Genomic DNA, 22,824 nt, shown 5'->3' on the forward strand with positions numbered 1-22,824 from the left:
CCACTAGGCATCAGTCCCTGGCACAGTGCCTGGCACATAGGAGATGCCCAATAAAAATCTATTGAATAAACAACTAGTGAAATAAAACCTAAGCAGCCAGGTGCACTTTCTACCACTCTACACTATATTATATTACTACTTACTGTTAATAAGCATTTTGAGTTTCTATTTTCACCATCCTTATTTTGACTATATCAGAGTATCCACTTTTTGGTGGTTAGTTATTATTTCTAATAGGACTAAGAGCATGTCTCTTATTCACCATTTAAAGATGTCATCAGGATATTTGAAAGATCTAAATCATAAAGTAAAAATTTATTTATAATTAAATTACATGAGCTTTACATTCTAGAACAGTAATGGGCTTTAAGCTACTAAAAGGGCTGAGGAAATAAAAATAAATAAATAAATAAATAAATAAATAAATAAATAAATAAATAAATAAATAAATGGCCAAGCACTTTGTATGTACATCCCTGTGCCTGCAGCACGCTGGCTGTCTTGTGATGAGATTCTTCTTGACTCTTTGCTTCTGAACCTTCACATCTCAGCTCAGGCAATGACTCTGCCTAGAAAATTATGTCACCTGCCTTCCTCACCCCGGTCCACACTGCTCTCTTGAAGGGGATAGGTTTGAAGATTTGTGTTTATTGTGTATCTTCATGGCAGGTACATTGGTTTTTACCAAAGAGTGCATTTCAGATGCTTGCAGAAATTGAAAATGATTGTTAAGGGACCAAGTCTCCAGTGAAAGTTACCTTTCCTTCGTTCAGTTACTAGATCTGCAAATTTCAATCTTCTCCCACAGCACTTCTGCTACTTCTGGGCTGCAGTCAACCTATTATACTGCTCTTCACCTGGGTATCCAAAAGGCCTAGCCTACAGCTTGGAAATTTATGGTAGAACTCTTGATTATTTTTTAATAAAAATTGAATGACTGCAAAGTTGATGGGTTATACAATGCCCGCACAAAATAAATGTTGAACAATACAACATACCATCTGATTCACCTGAAGAATTTACTGTACATTTCTACACCAGGCCAGATTCAGTCTTTTTTTCCTGGGTACATTTCATAGCAGCATCTCCTGCTGTGACCATCTGGTCCATTTGATGTAAATACTGATTTGGCAGATACTTCAGGGGCAGGGGAATGGTTGTGGGAATAAGATGAAGTTCAAAAATACTACCACCCAAAGGATAGATTGAAAGCCTCTCATTCTCTGGTTAAAATTTTTAAATGACATTGTCCTTCTCAAACAAAAATGTTAGTATTTTTACAAATTGCTGAATTCCCATTTTGAGAGATTATTAGAGCTTGGTTTGTCACCTCTAAGTAGACTCCCAGCTGCAGGGGGAAAGAAAGCTATCAGAGAACGTGTTGGCAACTTAACACATAGAAAAATCTTTTTACTATTAACATAGAATATGTCCTTTTAAAATGTCATAGCATTAAGTAAATTCAGGTACCTTTTAAAAATGCACTCAAAAGTACAGTGTTTCCAACAAATGTATGAATGTAGCCCCATTTTCAAAGGCCACTAAAGTGAGCCCTTTTTTTTACACAGAAAATGATGGCTGGTGCTACAAAAACCATCAAATAAACATTCAACTTAAATCAAGCTATTTTTAAACCCATTCAAGATGACCTTTGTTCAAATATCTATAATTCTTTTTCCAAAATGAAAGGTATTGCTGTAGTTGTCTATAAAATCATTAATTTGTGTCTGCTCTATTCAGGTGCTGCTCTAAAAAAAAAAAATAATAATGGAATTATCAAGCTGCTCAGAACAAAAAATACCTTCTGATTGTCAGTTCCATACTCTAAAAAAGCAGGTTAATTTCTCTGAATCTCACAGTTGGAACTTTCTAACACTGACTGGCAGTTTCCACCTAGTGATCAAGGCAATTGACTAAAATAAATTATACATAAAGCTGAAATTCCTAATAGTAATAAGGCCCCTTCATGTGATAATCACGCCAGCAAAAGCATTCATCTGTCGGTTGTAACTCTACAGGGTCTTGAAATCATCTTGTAAGAACTACACATCCAGAAATGTTTTTGTTTCTACTTTCACAACAGGTCTAATGTGGCAGTATTCATAGCACTAGGCACAAAGGAAGTACTCCAAATGAATCCACTAGTTGACTTACTGAGTAAACCATTGGTATACCATTGGTACACACCATTGGTATAACAGGCATGCCAGTGCAGTTTACATAACAAAAAGCTGACAAAGGTCTCATTACAATATCTTTGTAATAATGTTCATAACTGTTAGCCCACAATTATGAACAACCCTTAGTATATATGTGGTGCTAGGTATAGAAAGGTTGTATAATCCTGCTCTTTTGGAGCTTAAGGTGAGGTGAACTCACCTATGTAAAGTAAACAGGGAAAAAAATCAGCATCATACTACTGGCTATAAAGAAATTTGTAGCAAAAATCTATGCATAAGGAGATACTTGAAATACAGAATTTGGTCAAGAGCTTAATGGTTAAGAGTGATTTCATTACAGAGAAAGGGGAAAGGTATTCTAGGTGGATTTCTTGACTAAGCAAAAGTCTAGGTTGAAGGGAACACAGCTAATGCAGAAGTAGTGATTGCTGTGGTGAACCACTGGTCTTTTTACCATACGACCAAGGCATATATTGTCCTGGATGTCAAGACTTGCTGGACCACAGCTCATAACCGAGCTCCCCCTTCACAGCATCACTATCAGCTGAAGAGGCCCTGACCCTAATGTGGCAGCAGCTCACATCCACTGCTTCAGGGTTCAGTGTTGTACAGTTTCATTCCAGTTGCCCCATTCAGAGCATTTCTGAAGAGCTAGTTTGACCCCCGACTTCCTCCTGGCATTGGTTGGGGCCTTTCATAGGACTTCATCACAGCCCAGCACCTTCACCTGTGCAATCTCGCTGCCCTGACTTCCCTAGTAGGTGTTAACCCAAAGGACACATCCCAGTAAACAGCCTACTGGTAAATCTAAGTCTGTTTCTCCAAAGACCCGTGCTGTGACAAAAGAGAATACTAAAAAGACCAACCTGACTGCATTCAATTGTAGGGTATCGGCATTTATTCATTCAACAGGCATGTAGGGAGTGCTATTCTGTATCAAGCACTATTCTAATGCTAAGAACATGGCAATGGGAACAAGCATCTTTTCTCATAGAGCTGATATGCTGGTGGGGAAAACCTGAAGGCATACAATGAGATATCAAGTGATGACATTTGCTGGGACATAAAAGCAGCAGGGCAAAAGGGAAGGTGGCACGTATGATTAGGAGTACATAGGCCTTCTGTAGATAGCTTTCAATAGAAATGCTCACTAATGAGGGGACATACAAGAAAAAGCTGGTTGAACTCATGGAATGATTCTTAACAATATCTAGGAGGCAAATACTACAGACAGAATGAACAGCAAATGCCAAAAAAAGCCTGTGTAGAAGTGTGTGTCACATGTTTTGGGAAGAAGAAATGCGATCAGAGTAGTGTTAAAGTGGAACAGTGAGATCATATAAGGCTTTTAGTGGAAGGAACACATATCACTCTGAGTGAGAAAGGAGATAGTGACAGGTTCTGACTAGGGTGGTCCCATGATCATATTATTGTTTTAAAAGGAATGTGAGCCTTCCATTCATGAAAAGAAGAGACTAGGAAATACTGGAATGACAATGACATAGACAATCTACCAGTACTCCTGGTTTGCCTGAAATTGAGGGGTTTATTGGTAGAATCCAGGGCAATTCAATATAGTTGGTCACCCAACTTCAATCTAAGAAGGTGGTCATGTTCAAAACATAGTCTGAAGGAAAGTTTTGGATGGTGAGGGCATAAGCTAAAACACAGGCATCTTGAAAGTCAGAAAGAGGGGTTTGGATCTTTCAAACATTAGCTTGCCATTAGTATTCAGACTGCATTGCACTTTAGAAAGACTAACCCTAAGGTAGTCTTTCATCAGACTATTTCTCAGGAGATAACTTGAACTTCAACATCATGGAGCAGGTGCTGAGCATGGGGATGGAAGGGAAGGAGGCACAGGGTGGTGAATGCGGCGGTAAGTGGCCAACAGCATACAGAGTGGAAGTAGAGATCCATGAGGCAATTAAGGTAGGGATCATGCTGATGATGAGGGAAATGTGAAAGGAAAAAATCCAACCTGAGTCATATTTACTTATTTTAAAAAGGAAAGGAAAAGAAATGTTCAGCCTTGTGGACTAGAGGTAAACAAATGGAAAGGGAGTTGGCCATCAGAAGCAGATTAGTGACCCTAACAGGAAGGGTATGGAAAAGACCAGCAGTCAAGTGGAGGAAAGGGTGTCGAACATTAGTGTAGCCACAGAGATAAGTAACTTAAGTGAGTGTACAATAGCCAAGTGGATGGTCAGTCGCACTATTAGTTACTGTTATTCCACATTGTCATTTGGTAGTAAAGAGCACAGGATTTTGTGTCAGAAAAGCTTGCTTCGGTTCCTTACTGAAACACCTACATAACCTTCTATAACCTCTGAGTCTAAGGTTGTTGACTTATAGAGACACAATAGCACCTGCTTAATGGGGCCGTGGTGGAGAAAACTTGGCAAAATCAATAAACTGTCTGAAGAATCTGCCGTGTAGAGCGCCATCTTTCTTCTTAGCAATTTTCCATGTTAACTTTTTTCTTCCCCATCACCAGAACCTCAAAGGAAATTTTTCCCTAATTTAGAAAATCTTGATTTCTAGAACTTTGGAGTGATAAAGAAAATGTCAAAAATTAAACGTTTATCTATTACTATCCAACCTTCTTTCTTCCAAACCAAAATGTAAAACTATGATATAAGAGTTTAAGGTAAAATTGGCCACAAACTTTTAGCATTAGAAAATTATTGAAATTATTATTAAATTTCTAAATTATTCAGAAAACTTTTAAGGCATTAGGAAAAGTGTATGTTCATACCCGTTATTTATAACTCAGAAAAATTTGCTAATGAAAGAAAGGTTCGTATCAACCAGGTATTTTTCTTGCTTTTTGCTAGAAATGGGTTTCTGTATCTTACTGCCGTGAAGGATAGAAATTCAGGGGTAGAGGCGAAAAATGACTAGCTTTAAAATATCTTATGCACTAGATCTAGAAGTTAGAAAATTAAAACTTTAAACTATAACCAGTTAATTAATCTAAAAGCACATATATAATTTGGCACACCAGCTATGATAATTTTATAAGTGAAGTTTTTCCATATTAAAATTAATGAATTAAATGTAGCTCTATAAAAGATGCTACAATAAAACTTTTCTACAGTTTTTCTCTCAAAAAATCCTTTTCTTTTTCTTTTAAACACTCATTCTTCTTTTATCCAAAAGTTTTCCAATTACTAGTAATGTCACATATTTCTTCTTGTTGACCCATCATTTTTTCACATTCTACAAATATCCTCTTTGAAACTAAATATGGAAAATCTTGAAAATTCCATATAGACCTTCAAGTTGAAGAATGAAATCATGCGTCTTTCAGCTGAACACAATAGAGATGTCGCTAAATTAATCATGAAGTTAGAGTATGAGGCACACAGGGAGATGAATTTAAGAGAGTGTGCTCACTAGGCATGGTGGGGCAAACCTGCAATCCCTGGGAGGCTGAGGCAGGAGGACTGCAAGCTTCACTTCTGCCTGGGCAATATTTAGTAACTTAGTAAGACCCTGGGTCAAAATTTTAAAAAGAAAAAAGAATTCTTACAAATGACTGGGGGTAGGGGTCAGTCCTAAAACACTGGTTTTGATCCCAAGTACCAGAGAGAGAATGCAGGGAAGGGAGGGAGAGAGCGAAGGGTGGTCACATCTGACATGACAAATAGACCCATCAGAGTGATCTGACCCTGTGCCACAGCCAGCTCCCCTGAAGCCGTCCTGGAGAACAGACGGACCCCGTCAGAAAGAAACCTTTTCCTAATGAGCATTTTAAACAGCAATTTTGTTCATTTGCATTTCTTTTGTCTCGTAAAGTTCAGATGAATTTGTCCATATTTTGCATTAATCTCCATGTTATTGACGCCCACTCTGTATCTTCAGAGACTATGAAGAATAATCTATTCCACTAGGTTCTCGTGATGTGTAAATTAGCCCCTAACAGTACACAGGTGCATTCAGGTGAATTTGGCACATTACAGGTAACTGTATTTGTGTGACCTCAGCAATTCAGTACAGGGGAGTCTCTGAAGTTTTCACCCATTTCCATTCTGAAAATGGAATGAATTTTCCACTTTCAGTACAGAATGTACAGAATGTCTAGGCAAGAACCCTGTACGAATAATTCGTACACAAGTCCAGGCAAGCACCCTGTATCACGGAGGGTGCAGTCATGTGGAAGAATTAAGACAAAAATAATGTTCAACATGAGACAAAAATAACCTTAGTAACATGGAGGTGTGTGGTAAAATGCCATGAGGACTCAGGAAAGAACTGGGACCTAAACACATGTGGTGTTTCTGATAAAGGCACTATTAAAGCAACAGTAAGCAGTGTTTCTCCTTCTTTCTCTTTCTCTATGAATATACTGCATTTCACCTATAAATAAATCATACCCCTTCTTTTTTGAAAGATGGATTATAATGGATACCCTGAAAATGAGGGGTTATATTTTCTTACATTATTAAATTACATCTAAGCAGTTATTTCCACACTGGAGACTGGAATTTAGCACATGTCAAGTTACAGATAAGGCCAAACCACAGTCTTATATAATAAAATATAACATGAGAAGTCCTTAGACTATGGGCTTCTGTACCTCATTCCTATCGTAGCAGTCTAAGTCTGACCTGCAAAAGTCTGACACAAATGTTGCCTTCTGTAAAATCAGAATTCACATTTTGTAAGGGGAAATACTAAGAAATTATAGCAGTTAGGAGTCTTTTAGATCTAAGGAGACAGGTACAACAAACCTCTCTCTCTCTCTCCCCTCCTTTCACACACAGATGCTCGTGTGCGTGCGTGTGCACACACACACACACACAATGAATGAAAAGTTGAATAATAGCCTGGTTCTACTTAGTGATTCTAGAGAATAACAAGTAAACCTACAGAATCCTAAAGTCTCAAATGAGATTCGATGAGTCTGTTGTGGGGGGTGTGCTATAGGGGTGGAAAATGTCTGCACATGGATTGTTTTAAACTCTAAGTCAGTTTTCAAAAACGCCCAGCGCAGGATTGGTGCATGCTCTTTGGGCTAAAGTACTGCACCAGGAAAGTAACATGAGGAGCTCTGAGATACTCAGCATTGTGTTACAGTGCGTTTCAATTTTATTACCTGCTTTTTCCATTTTTCACGAAATTTTAGATAAGGAAAAAGAAAGACTTTATTTGTAATGAATAAAACCAAAAATGCAAAAAACTATACCTTACTACCTTTCAGCCATTAGGAATTCAGAAATTTTCATCAACTTTTAGAATTTAATGGAACATAAACCCCTAAATATAGAACATTAGACATAATCCTATTTGTTTGTTTTTCCCCAGAACCCTCAATGTAGAATATTAGATACAACCCTATTTGAAATGTAAGATGGCAAAAATGTAGATAGCTTGATTCTACTAAAAGAAAAGTGTTAAGCCTTTCTCAAAGCTCTTTAGTAAAGTTATAAAATTTAACTGAGTTTTATAGTGCTATTCAGTGCAGAGTCTCTTAAAAAGTCATCTTGGTCTCGCTTCTAGTACCACTGAATTACAGATCTATTCAGATGGATGTTAAAGTGTAAATGGTTTTTTAAAAAAACTGGAATAGATTGTCTTTTTGAACATTGATGTCCCTCTTGGTGTCTTAGTTACTTTTCTCGCGCTGAGACAAAATACCCAACACCCACAAGTTAAGGTAGGGAAGATTTATTTAGCTCACAGTTTGTAGACTTTTCAGTCCATAATCGGCTGGCTCCAAGGCAGGGTAGCATGGCAAACAGGCATCACAGAGGAGAGACTGTTCATGGAGGCAGAATCTAGCAAAGAAAGCAAGGGACAGCCACAGTTCTGTCCTGTATCTCTTATCCAGGCTACTTAGGGTCGGTAGCACTCACACCGTCAATCCTAGTGCCCTTGAGCCTAGCCCTGCACCATGAATCAATTCCAGCACCACACACTCTAGATCCAGCCACCTCTGAAAAAGCCCCACTTACGACCACATGAGACCTTGGGGGACATGTAGACACAAGCCATAACATTTGGTGATACCTTAGTAAATGAAAGCCTTCTTAAAGTTCTTAGATTCTAATTGTTACAACCTTCCTCTTGAGGAACTTGCCATGTCTGTGTACAAAGTGCATCCACCTTAACTTGAAAAAAATAACTGATGCCTTTTTTATTGGTTTTCATAGCAAGAGAAGTTGGGCGACATCTGCTTCTCCCTCCGCTACGTTCCTACTGCTGGGAAGCTGACAGTTGTCATTCTGGAGGCAAAGAACCTGAAGAAGATGGATGTGGGTGGCTTATCTGGTAAGTCCATGGTGACTATTGATTCTTTTAAATGCTATCTCATCATAGATACCAAATGTTTAGCACACATGCTGCAACTCCTCGTGCCTTAATTGATTATAGTTTTCTCTCCTACGGTGCCTGGAAATCGTCTCTGAATCCACCCCAACACAGTGCCCACAGGAAGCCACTCTCCATTTATCGGAATTGGCATAGAAAGCAAAATCTCCTTCACTTCTTCATAGCCAAAGTTTCAACTCTTATTTCTATGTCATTGAAATCTATTCTTATAAAAATAATGCCTGTAACAGAGAATGGTCTTCATGAGATTTATTTTGGTCAAAATTTATCATATTAAAAATAGTGTTTAATCTGAGATGTTTTAGCTATTTGATGGCCTAACAGAACTTTTGTAGTACCATTTTATTAAAGACTCAGCAGTTCTAGTACTTCAGGGATAGTGAATCCCCACAGTAAAGCAGTTAGTTCTATAATTTAGAATGAGTTTGGGGAGAGACTTTTAAATTAAAAGCTCTGTACAACCCACCATAATAAAATATAGTGTGTAAACTACACTCTTGCTCCAAAACAAAGTCAACTCAAGGACTTGCCACTTCCATGAATTAACATAATTTTTTTCTCTTCTGTATGATTAAATCAATTATATTTTTAATGTTCCAGTAAATCATTAAAGTGTGAGGAATTTTCTTAATATGCCACAAGGTCACTATAAATAGATTATAGCTGTCGCTGTTTCTGGCTATGGAATTACAATGGATATTATGCATTATTCAATGCTTTCTCTAATAAAAAATATTGCAAACTTCAAAAGGTCAGACTAATGCAGCATGGCGATTTCATACTCACAAGCATAACAGCTAAAACTACTAAAACTTAAATTTTCTGCTTACTGACCCACAGAATTGTCAACCAAATTCTCTTGGTACCTAAATTTATTTCTTATTGTAAATAAGTCACCTGGGGAATCTGCACTAATCCTTTTGTGTCTCTACAACCCTATTTCTGTTTTTATTGCCTGATATTAGCATAACTGAGTGAATTTAAAGCAATGAGCACATTTTCTTCTAAAAATATAAAGACCAGTGTGCCTATGCGAAAAACATGAAGATAGAATTTTAACTACAGTAACAGCTCACCTTCAGATTACTACTTAGTATCCTGAGGAATCTTTAAACACATTTGACTTTTTTTCCTTTCCTTTGGTTCAGCATCCATGTGTCTTTAGTAGCTCTTTTGTAACCCTCTGTCCTGTGTTCTATGCCAAACATCCATGTGATCATCCCCTCCAATCACCCATATCCATATCCAGTACTCTCCGAGTATTCTTCCTTTGTCAACCTGTATCATTCAGCAGAGTTCCAGAGCAGCTTTACCACCAAGCCACAAAAGCTTCAGGGCCCCTCCTTTTCTCTGGTTTCTTTCAAAGTCCTATTAAAGAGCTCTCCTGGTCATAGATAGTTCATCCATCACTGTTAATTGTAATCCTCTGTCTCTTTCCACCCTGACTTGCCCATCATCATCCATCCCTTCTCACTCAGTGATGTCAGGGGCTGCAGGCACTTTCAGGATTTGGCTAGGGGAAAGGTGGGTCTCGCAGGGTATATCCATGTAGCTCACAGCACACCTATGAACAATTAGCTTACTACTTGCCATTTGGGCAAAGGAAGAGTATCTAAGATGACTCCTACTATCCATCTAAGATGACTCCTACTATCCACCACTCTGACCAGCATTGTGACATGAAAGAAGCAAGGCCAAGGTGAGCTCCGATTTAATACTCATGATTTTATATCCTTTTTTCTTAGAAAAATCAGTACAAATATCTTAGCTTCAGAACTCACACAACCTGTCTGTCCCCACATTTGAATTACTTTGAATGATTTTAATCAATTATTACATATTAAATAAGGATATTTAAATGGTAAATATTCTTGAAGAGCTCTTATTTTAAGGGCATTCTGCTGCCTATGGAATTAAATCATAATGACTAATTGAATGATGTAGATACTTTCAGACGATGCAAACCTATATCTCACTTTAACCAATAGGTCAGCACACTCATCTTCAAATAAGCTGTACAACTTGCAGCCTCCATTTCCCCTCCACCCTATCCCACTCTTTTTTTGTCACTACAAGGGCCTGAACCCTGAGCCTTCAATTGAACGACAGCCCAGGTCCTTTTAATTTTGAGACACTGTATCACTGAATCCCTAAGTTGCCTATGCAGGGCTAAAACTTGGGATTCCGCTGCCTCAAACTTGCAGGACTACAGGTGCAGGCCACCATGCCAGCTTGCCTCCATCCTTTTAACACGTGACTTCCTCCCCTGGAATCCTGCATCATCCAACAATGTCTAGCTAAGTCTTACCCATTCCTCAGGCACCCTTGAAATATAAGCTCCTCCATTCATTCAATAGATAAGTATTGTGTTCCTACTTTCACCCAGGAGTTATCAACAACTATTTTCTCAGTAGTGGACAAAATAGTCAGAAAGGCCCTGCCCTCCTGCAACTCGCCTTTTAATGTAGGGAGACTTAATAGAAGCCAAAGAAAGAAAAAAGCACACAGTATAACAAGAGGAGAAAAGTGCTAGGGGGAGGAAAAGCAGGGAAGTAGGGTAAGGGATTCTGGGGAGCGGGCAGGGTGGCGTGGTGCGTTGGTAATGTTCCAGACAACAACCTGCACAAGGGGAGACAGAGAGGCTTGGGGTCATCTGAGGAGAGCAGAAGTTTTAGGGGATGTGATGCCTTTTTCTGATCCAGCCCAGCAAAACAAATCTTTGTCTTTTTTAAATGCCACTAGCAGTTTGTTTACACCCCTCTAACATCACGCTTCTCCCTCCCTAGACTGGGTTCGGTATTTATGTCTCCCACAATGCTCTCACTGCCTGGTGGCACCGAGCATAGCTGCTGAATGACTAATGAATTATTTACAAAGAAGCTATGGCCTGGAAAGACAAGTCTTGCATTTCAAATTTGTTTAACCTACTTACCATTAAAACAACTTTAAGTACTCAGATGGTCTGTCTCAAAGTAAGTTGACCTATGTACAAGGAAATCAAAATTATATAATAAGATCATTCCAAGTAATTCAAATGCCATTTGCTGAAATGGTTAGTTAATTGAAACCAAAGTGGGTTGTTTTGCCAAGGTTTAAACTCTATTCTGCTACAATAGCAGAGCTGTAGACCAGCTAAGCTTGTCATTGTGAGATACAAAGAGCTGAGATTTACATTATTTGCCATATGCATATATGATAGAGGTAAGAATTCTTGAGTGGCAAATGTTAAATTAGCATGAGAAAGAAATGAACTAATTGACATAGATAAGCTATTTAGCTCTTCTAAATAACTAAGCCTGGGTTGTAGTATCTATAACATTGAGGCAGTAAGAGCGCCGTATTGATGTGCTTACTATGAGAAACTAGAACTAAGAGCTCATGATTATTATTATAATTTTATATTGGTAATTTTATCAAATCTGGGGATAAATATGAAAATGTGATAAATATGAAAATATGTCAACCAATGGATGATTTAACCAACTGTTTGATTCAACACTGGAAAATCTCATCTGTTGGATACATTTGAATGATCAATCCAGGTAGACCAATAGGCCCCTATTTTACATAAATCCACTAGTGAATTAAGAGAAGGTAAGGAAACAGCCAACAAAACATTTTTTAAAGTAATTTTTCTTACTACCCCCTGAGAGGGACAATGGGTTTCTTTCTTTTCTACTATTTTAATTTAACATGCACCACACAAAGGTTTTTCTCCTTGCCAAGATATCTATGTAGCAAATGATGCAAATTTCAGCCCTGCCTACAATGGCAAGCTTACCTGCACTTTGCACATCTCTGTAACAGACTCTTGCACTTTCCATCTTAATATTCCAGTGCCCAAGTGTTTGGACAAAGCAGTGGGATCTGTAAACCTAACCTCTCATAGTGAGATCTTAAATCTTACAAGCTACAAGTCTGTTCTTCAGAAGTTAGTGCAGTAAGATATAAGCAGGTTTCTTTTGGCTAGTACTTAGAGAAAAATTAACCCTTTTGCCTGGCAAACAACTTCTAGCACTTCTTTATTTTCACCACCTTTTACACATCTGTGTATTAGCGATAAATCTCCCTTCAAGTAATGAAAAATAACAAGTATTTTCTATTTGTGCAAATTTTAAGAGATGTAAGAGAGTGAGGGCATTAGAAAAGTTGAGAATTCCCAAAGCTGTGAGATAGTTTTGAGCTTGTTAACTTTTAATATTCAAATTTATACCTATGCAAACTCCCATGTCAGAACAACCTTACTCCTAATTGAATTTCTTGTTGCAACAATTATCACAGCAAGTATGTTCCTCAAGTTTTGTTTCGATTTTTGTCTGTCACTTGCTATTTTCATTGTTGTTGTTGTTTTCTTTTTGGTCATCTTAGAAATATGAGACTTCTAAAATACAGATTTAATGAAGAATGTCTAGACTGTTCGGTTTGGGCTATCTATCACAAATTAAATTAAATTCTCCAAGCTTCTACTTAAGAATATGGCTATTAGAAGACTAAACTTCTAAATCAGCAGAATGGAAGTGATTAAGTAAAAATTCTATTTTTCAACTTAAACCTGGAGGTTATTTTAACTACTAAAATGTCATGTTATTAGTTATAGAATACTTTCTAATTTAGAAATCCTTTTCTAACTTGGTTTCTTTGTGTGGTTCTCATAATAGTCCTGTGAGGGGCTGGGGATTTAGCTCAGCGGCAAAAGCGCCTGCCTGGCAAGCGCAAGGTCGTGAGTTCGGTTCCCGGTACCGGAGAAAAACAAAAAACAAACAAACAAACAAATAATAGTCCTGTGAGACAATATTGTCAGCTTTACCAGTGAGAAACTAGAAGTAGCATCTCTGAGACTTAGATAACATAGATAAACTCTCTTGATCCATGTGGCACATAGACCAATACATTCACTGCTTGCAGTTGCCTTCGCAATTATTAACATTCAAAGTCACTTGATTTGTATGTGGGACTAAAGTTCAGTTCCCCCAGTTTCTGATGCAGAACATTTTCCAATACATATTCAGCTTCCCCACAATCCCCACGTTAGAGGAAGCAGGATTTTCCATGTCTTGCTTGCTGCAAGGTCCCTCTACTGCTAGGAGCTAAAACATCAAGCAAAGGTCCTCAGAGAAGGTAAGGCTAGAAATGGAGGTGTCAAGGATTGTTGGAAATCAAAGCATTCTTGGAAACTAGGGAAATATTCATATTTATAAACCCTTATGAATATACCCAATTAACTTGAGTGCTTCTTGTCTTCTCAGAATCATGAATTAATTTGCCGGCCTCACTTACGGCTTCTGGCAAGTTTTCCTTATTGCTCGGCCCAGTATGAAACAGAGCGCTGTCTCACAGACCTGTTCCACTTCCCTCGTTCCCTGAAGCAAGCAGAGTCTTTATAGATTTTTTTCTAAGTGCTTATATTGCTAGGAACCATGACAGATCAACAAGGACAAAGAGTTTGCAGCCTGCGCCCCTTGATAGAAGTTCCTATTTGCCCATATTGCAAAAAACAACAAAACATGTCCAGCGTGCAGTGCCAGGAAACCAGAGATAAAGGACTGAAATGGTTTGCATTTATTCCAGCAGGCTCCTGCACACAAAGAAGCCAACGGGCGAGGTCTCAAAAAGGGGTCAGGTCAGGGGCCCCTGAGGACCGGGGGGAGCAAGAGCAGTTGAGCAATCCATGGTTGGAAGTGTTTTCCACCATCCTTTCTCTTCCATCTGCCTTGGGCTCCACCCCGGTCTTCCTGGCCACACCTACTCTTGCCTTATCGCTGGGAAAAGCAAAAGGTAGGCCTGAGAGAGAGAGTCTCCCCAAGCATCTCCTAAAGAGAAGGACAGTGAACTTCAAAAGTAGCAATTACTTGAAGGAAATAATGGGAAAAGAAGAAAGGGGACACAGGGTGGTAAAGGAGCCAGTGTACATCGGACAGTCATGGTTTGAATTACCTACTAATGCCGGGGCTGTAACACTTACTCTGTCTTCTCAGTACATTCATTCTCTTCTTTCTGCAAGATGCTATTTTTGAAAAACTGTTCATAGCTTTGTCTTTTCTGTTGTCCCAGAATATAACTGGAGAAATATAGCCAGATTTAAATGTTCAAAATCGTTTGGGAAAGAGCAACTCACCCACCCCAAGGACCCAGTAGGTGCCAAGAAGAAAGTGTGAATTCATAGAGACAGATCTTTCCTTCAGGCAGTAATCATCAGGATGTGGTATTTTGCCTAAGGCCATCAGAATCACACAGGATACATAAAATTTAAGATTTCAAGGATTACCTCCAACCAATCTATGGAATGGTTCTGGGGTAGGAATCTGGAAGTTGCGTTTGTAAAAAGCCTCTCCTTCTTTGTTCTATATTATTCCTATGCAAATTAAATTTGAACACTATGTTTTAGGTGCTTAAATGCTACATCATAATCTTAGCTGAGATTCAGGTCAGTCAACTTCCAAATTAGAACTTTTTTTTTCCTGGTGGTATGGTGCATATCCTTTGCCTTTTATACTGGAACTATTTTCATATAAGAAGTCTTATTTCTTTCATCAGTTCAGTATCCTCTTCCTTGAAAAATTACTTTGCCCTTCTGACTAAACAGCTGCCCCTTTGTTTCTTCACTGTCTTCCACTGAAAGAGAAAAGCAGAATTTTCCTTTGCATACTCTGTAGTCATTTCCTGATCTTCTTCACCACCAACCTTATCTGTCCTTCCATTGGTGCTGACAGCATAATAAGAAAAAATGCTCCAAATTCAATTGATTTCAACTAAAAGCCACTAATCTGGGAGCTGGACCAACAAATAAAATGGTAAAAAACTTATTTGAGCCAATTAGATAGGGATATGCAAATTAATTGGCCATGATATCAGGGTCAAGCAATAATATGCAAATAAACTGGCTTCTTATTGAGCTAATGGAACAGGAATATGCATAATAAGTTGGCTGTGATGTCAAAAGCTTCATCATAATTTTAGGCTTGAATGTGATAACATAAAATTCAGAGACACTTCAAAATGCTTAATTACAATATTGATAAAATAACGCAAATCCCTAAGATGTGAACAGGTTGATCTAAAAAAAGAAGTAATTCTTAAAACTAGTCATCCTAAAAATTGAGTTATTGAAAAGGTTTATAGCTAAGCCCACTGCAAGTTGAGACGCAGGTGCAGTTGCTCAGGTATTGGTGCCACAGAACAGAGAGAAACGCTGTGCCTGAAGGACTCGTTTTAAGAAGCAAAAGGGAAGAGCAGTTGTGGGCAGGGCTGGATTTGAAGTCTAGATAAGTGAACAATGGGCTGAAATGTATTAATTCAGGAGAGTTAGTACAAAACTCTCCAAATAAGTCCCTTAGCCAGCAGGTTCACATCCAATCGTTCCTACACAGCATGTGAGTGCCTACTCGGTGCCGGGCACCATGCCAGCCCCTGTGTGTACTAGTAAAAATAACAGCAGACGCTTGCATAGCACAATATGAACCTGACTCTGTTCTAAATGCTTTACACATGTTAGCTGATTTCATCCCCATTACGATCCTATAAGAACAGACTGTTTTTAGTGCCATTCGATTGATGGAACTGAAGTACAGAGAGGTAAATAACTTGCCCAAGCTCACAGAATTAGTATTTGGCAGAGCTGTCAACCCCTGTATTCTGTCTTTAGGCTCCATAAATAAAATATCACTCCCAAGTCATTATCTTTTCTTACCCAACCTGGAGAGCAGGTAGCTGACTACCTGGTATAGTTTAAAAGATGTCCCCAAATTCTTCTTGATGCCAAATATCCTTTATACCCAAATGAAAAGTTCTATTATGGAGTCACTAATAAAAATCAATTGGTTTGTCACTTAATGTTATTTGTTCAACAGCGAAAATAGGATCAATGAATCCATAAGACCAGATAGTGAGTGTTAATAGGTTATTTCTTTGCTGAAAACGACCCTGTTCATTTCTCCATGTGTACATGTTGGTGTTGTTTTAGTGACTGGTACACACAAGAGGATGGGAGACAAAACAGTGATATCCCAGCTGTACGAGGGAAAATGAGGTAGTGGAATATATTCAGGAGAGGGTCCAAGTTTGAGGAAACTGAGTGCCTTTTAGGTGGAAGAGAGATGGTAAAGAACATCTTTCCCTACTACTCAGATTTATTAAGGGCTGATTGTGGAAGGGAGTGTCTGACACTGTAGGGGAGAGATGACAGTATGACCTGAGAGTACAAATGCTTACCTCCCCTGTAAATTGCCAGGAGATTTTTGTGCATCAAAGTTATGTATTTAAATATTAAGATGAAAGAAATTGAACTAAAGTACAACATGAAATTGGACTTGCAATACAGGCTAACAAAGAAAATACAGCTTAGTGAAAAATATTAACAAGAGAAATCCACAGATGATGAAGCAGACATAGTGAATACCAAAGAGGTTTGTGCTAAGATATTTTCACTAGGAATCTTGGAATGCCCAATTTTGAAGGTGACATAAATGTTTCAAACCACTGAAATGTCAAAATCAGGGGGCAAATGAGAAAACAATCTTATTATGTTGAGTAGGACAAAATGTAGCAGGTGATATAGTTTGGATCTTAATTGTCCCCCAAAGACCCATTTGTTAAAGTAAGGCTTGGTTCAGGCAGGGTGACTCGTGCCTGTAATCCCAGCTCTCAGGAGGCTGAGGCAGGAGGATCATTGCAAGTTCAAGATCAGCCTGGGCTACAAAGTGAGCTCAAGGCCAGCCTGAACTGCATAGTGAGACCCTGTCTCAAAAAAAGCCAAAAAAAAAAAACCCAAACAAAAATAAATAAAGTAAGGCTTGGTTAGCCAGTCTATGGAGCTACTGCAGAAGGTAGAAAATTTAAGAGGTGGGAACTAATTTAGGCCACTGATGATGTGGCCTTAAAGAGGATACTAGAGCCCCAGCCCTTTTTCTTTTTGCTTTCTGACTACCGTGAGGTAAGCAGCTTTGCTCAGCACACAGTCTCTGCCGTGATGTTCTGCCTTGCCACAGGCCCAAAGCAACAGAGCCAACCAGCTACTGCCTGAAACCTCTGAAAGCATAAGCCAAAATAAACCTTTCCTCCATGTAAGTTACTTGTCTCAACCATTTTGTCACAGTGATGGAAAGCTGACTAACACAAGTTCCACTGTAGACAAACTTAGGAATCATATACTGAAAGGAAAAAAAAATCCAAATTAAAGTATGGAATTAGTAAATAAATCAAGAAAAATGTCACATAGAACCATTGAAAACATTCACCAAACATGTTGATACCTGCAAAAGGATTGATGTCCTTCCAGAAGACTTCATAAATACAAGAGAGGGGAACTGCCCTTCATCCACCCAAGCCTAAAGCATTTTTGTGTGTGGAGTACAGTCGGCGAGGTATGCTCACCTCAGGAAAGCAGGAAAGACTGTGGTGTCAGATGACCTGCTACTAGAGGAGACCTATTAAAATAGAGGAATAAGGGACAGTCTGTGAGGACAGGCAAAGAAGATTGGGACTTTGTAGTCTGGAAAAGGAAAACTGAGCAGAGATATGATTAAAGTCTGAAAATCATGAAAGGCTGGAGTAATATCTACCTGTTCATCACATCCCACAATACTAGAATTAGGAAGTGACCTTGATGTTTGAAAGAGAATAGATAAAAGGGAAGCCCCATTCCATATAATCACAAAGGTACCTTTCTACTTGAAAATTCTTTGTCAAATTTTCTTTGCTATTTTACAGTTGAGTGCTCAAAAAACTGTGTTGCTCTAGGAATTGGGACAGATTGAATATAAGGTGGATATAAATGCATGAGTCTGTTAAAGGCTTAAAGGGGATACCTTGCTTTGTGGTGTCTACTTGCAGGAACCCCTCATGCCTTTGCATGAGGAGCCATTGGAAACAGCCTCATAGCTGCAAATCTCACTAGTCCAACCTGTAACAGCTCTGCCTGCATCCTTAGCTTAGCCAATTTCATCTTCTCCTGTCCTCCCACCATACAGAAAAGGGACAGGGTCAGAATTTTAACAGGTAGTTGGACTGACAAAAACAGAGACCCCCAAATACTTCCATTTTTTTAAATTATATTCAGTGAGCACTTTTGAGAGATATCACCCATATTCGGCAAAGAGTTTTTCCTTAAAAAAAAAAACTACTGTAAATATGTAACTAAAGTTTGTGCTGTTTCTCTTCCTTGTATTATGCTATAAGGTTCTGTTAGTAAAGCCCGTTCAAGATGACAAAAACATGAAAAGCTGTGAGCTTCAAATACTTCTGTGACATTCAGAGAAATGAAAATACCAAAAGCAATCATTTAAAAATTTATACTTTATTCTAGTTAGCTCTACTTTCTGAAAGGACATACTATTTATCTTTGGTCTTTTTAATCCCTTATCCCATACCTCAGCTATAAATGTGTCACCACTTCTCCATTTTTTCCATGGTTTTGCCACCTGCAGTCCTATCAGCTACTGAGAGAATACAGATTGTGTTCACTTATATTTGCCTAGAGCCCATTAATTATATGTTCAAGAAACAGACCTCAATCTACCCTACTTGAACAGCCAGTTATAAATTTTAAAAGTCTACCAATCTAACTGCTTACTTTGGCTTCATCTCCCAACTGATCTGACTTTTTTCCATTTAATAAAATTCTTTTAGCATCATATAGTAGTAATATTCTGATAGAAATAAATAACACCAGAAAATACGGTATCATTTTCAGGAGATTTTGCTTTATTCCATCCTTTTTTCTCCCCTGTAATGCTCTGAGTGGTTTAAAAAGAAAAGTAACAGACTATCTTCAAGAGATAAAAGAAGAGAGTGACACAGAAATGCACACATTACTGTAGTTATACCTCAGTGACTGTCATAGAGACACATTCCAAGGAAGAAGCAAGGGCAGAGAATGATCCCTGGGCAAATCTTTCTCTCAGCATGAACAGATCAGACAATGACTCAGCATCTCACTTGTCCACTACTTTATACACGAACCCCTTATGAAAGGAAGTCAAAGACCATAACAGCTACTTGTCTTGTGGAATTACTAATGGTCTAATTTTTACTGCACATTATTCTCAGTAATCACTGGAAAAGTAGGAAGCATCTTATCATTTTTTTCTTCCCACAAATAAATGATTCCAAGTGTTTATTTTGGAAATTGACTGTTTAACATCAAAATATGGAATAAGCACACTTATATCTTCTGAAATGCTGATATTACCTTTGCCCAAAAAAACAGCAATAGAATTGATTGATGTAAGAATGCATAGATTTAAAGTTACTGATGTAAACCAAGAATATTACAATGTAATTAATTAACAAAGGCTACCTAGCAAACAAAAAAGCATCAAATACACATTCTGTGGTAGCGCACTAGCAAAGCTAATATACATATATATGGAATTGCAAGGTTACATAGTTAGGTACTGATAAGTGATCATTTGTTGCTATTGTAGACTGTATATCCTCATTTAGAAAACAAATGCTTCCACAAATAACACTGCTTTGATATTTCACTAGAATTTTAGTTTTAAAATTATAGAAAGTGCTGGGGCTTTAGCTCAGCAGCACAGTGCCTGCCTGGCAAGCACAAGGTCGTGAGTTCGATTCCCAGTACCGGAAAAAAAAAAAAAATTATAAAAAAACGCAAGAAATACACTTAAAATAACCCATAAGCCCCCAATCATTTTAATATGTAAAATAAGAAATTAAAAACTCAAGCCAATCCCTCTACTCACTTCCCATTCCTCCCAAAGTCCACTGTTAAGGATACAAGTTGAAATTTCGTAAGCTTTCAGGGTTTTTTACTGCCTATATTAATTAAACACATACATGCAAATATATTGCATTTTAAGTGGTATTATAATAGATTATTGCATAATTTTTTTCACCTATAGCAATATATAACCAGGATTCTTCAGAACAACATGCATAAATCTTCCACAGAATCCAGCATAGTATGGCTTAGATATATCATCATATATTGAGTAATTTCTTTATAAATGTAAATTTATGAGGAAAACTATTTAACTTCACCAAAGGAATTCAAATATGACCTAAAGAATAATGTGTTCTTGGGTAAGAAAAAAAATAAAGATGTCATTTCCTCCCAAATATCAAAGCTATAAATGAAACTAAAAGAAGGCAAACTTCCACTTAGCTGAGGCACAAAGCACTTGCCTAGCGTACAGGAGGCCCTAGGTTCAATCCCAGCACTGAACAAGAAAAAGAAAGGAAAGTGAAGAAAGGAAAGAAGGAGAGGGAATAAAGAAAAGGAAAAGAAGGAAGAAAATGGAAATAGGGAAGGGAGGGAGCAGAGGGAAGGAGTGAGGGAGAAAAGAAAGGAATGAAGGAAAGAAAGAAGGAAGAAAACTTCTCTTCACATAAACAGTTAGATGTTGAATGCAATACAAAGGGTTCCTACACGTTAATAAGAACAAAGCAATGGGAGAAAATGTGCGTGTGTGTGTGTGTGTGTGTGTGTGTGTGTGTGAGGGAGACAGAGACAGACAGACAGACAGACAGAGTACTCAGGACCAAAAGTAGAGCCTCAGGCAAACTAGTCAAACCCGCCACCAAGCTCTACACTCAGCCCCTCCAGTTTTTAATGTTTCTGTAATTTGCTTGCTGTTGCTTCCACTGGCTTTCATTGCAGAGAAGTAAAACGTTACATTATGCAGTCTCATCATGCATCTAAGAAAGAAAGGATTTTGAAGTAAAATGCAATTACCCTAAGTTCAAAACCTGAAAATGTGTTGCTTAAAAAGACAACCTGAATTGATTGCAAAGAGTACCAAAAAAGAAAGAAAATCAGGTCATTAGCTTGTACATTTTCAGACTTTCATCAACTATGTTTGCAGGAGTTTGAATCCATTAAAACACTCAATCCAGCAGCACTGTCATGATAGGAACTTGAAGAGACATGACAGTCACTGAAATTCAGAGTTAAAAGTTATACCTTGACAAAAGGCAAAGTGAGCACTTTTCAGAGATTTTCCCAATTGGTAGACTTGATTGAGCCACTTAAACATTTGTAAGCTGCTTTTACCAAAGGTTGCCCATCCAAAGTGTTTACACAGAAAACATACTGAATTTTACAATACCATCTTTAATGCAGGGAAATGCTGTAAATGAAACTAGCCTAAAGAGTTATATGTAATAGTAAAATTCTAATTTACTATAACTGGAAGTCTATTTTTTGTTGAAATATGTGTTCACATTTTATATAAGAATTTCACTAAAAATCTCAAAAATCAGGTTAGTGGCAGTGATTTCAAAGGAAACAGTGAATACTTATGAATTATGCAAGTCTGGACTTTCATTTTAATAACTTCATTAAAATATAAAAACCTTAAAAGCCTTCCAACAGGAATTTAACTTTATAGAATGCTTTATATGTGCCCTGACCTTGCCAAGAGGCACACCTAAGGCATGGTTTAACAGTTATTACAGGGCAAAGCCTAATAATAAATACCTATCTGAAAATGCCAGCGTTTGTCCTTGCTTCCTTGGTCTCCAGTAGAGTTGTAACACCCATAAACAGACCCTCTCCTGAGACACAGCAGGATACAGCGGAAAGGGAAAAGCAACCGCAATGCAAAGCCTGGGTCTAAAGCCCTCGACCTTTCTGATCTTCTGCTTGTTCATCTGTAAAATTGGGGTATTAAAGACAGCCATGCTATTGAGTAAACAAGTGAGATAATGTTACATGGGTACTCTAAGTAGACAGTATTACTGTAAATGTTAGTTACTTCCAAGCAAAAGACAATTATTAGCTCTTACTTTTTCTTTACCATTCCCCAGTTCCAGGAGAACCTGCGTTTCACATGTGCTATATAAATAGGATATGTACGTGTGTTTTTAAAAGAATGCCTCTTCATTATTTTGCTGGTAGCCTTCGCTTAAACTAACCTAAGAGGACATCTGAAAAATAACCAGGAAATTCTCCTCCCCTCTCCTGTTACTATTTGGCTACAATTCTCAGCACGTATGAAAACAAGACCAGTGCTATATTTCTCAAGTAAAGCTGTCCCTCCGTGGTGGACCATCAGTTCCCTCACTCTCCCGTTTCCCCACAAATACTGAAATCCAAGGATGTGCACATCTTTTCTGAGAAATAGGATATTTGCCTAAACCCTATGCATCTCCTCCTGTATGCATTTGTCTAGATCATATTTATTATAATTCCTAATACAGTAGAGATGCTATGCAATAGTTGTTATACTGCATTGTTGAGGAAATAATGACAAGAAAATGTCTCTACATGTTCAGTACGAGTGCAACTTTTTTATGGTTTCAATCTAGAGTTAGTTGAATGGTTGGATATCTAGAGGGCTGACTGTAG

At 38.0% G+C, this 22,824-nt stretch overlaps 1 protein-coding gene across 4 annotated transcripts in view; it reads left to right on the forward strand.

The window, feature by feature from the left end:
* Positions 1-22,824, forward strand: part of Syt1 (synaptotagmin I) — a 532,145-nt gene that overhangs the window by 429,914 nt on the left and 79,407 nt on the right. For all 4 annotated transcript variants that reach the window (XM_005374359.2, XM_005374356.2, XM_005374358.2 and 1 more), the window contains one exon: positions 8,339-8,456. In XM_005374359.2, the coding sequence (XP_005374416.1) occupies positions 8,339-8,456 (118 nt within the window). The remainder of the gene's footprint in view (positions 1-8,338; positions 8,457-22,824) is intronic.

The sequence above is a fragment of the Chinchilla lanigera genome, unplaced genomic scaffold (genome assembly GCF_000276665.1).
Source record: "Chinchilla lanigera isolate Chin_1 unplaced genomic scaffold, ChiLan1.0 scaffold00004, whole genome shotgun sequence".
Classification (NCBI taxonomy): domain Eukaryota; kingdom Metazoa; phylum Chordata; class Mammalia; order Rodentia; family Chinchillidae; genus Chinchilla; species Chinchilla lanigera.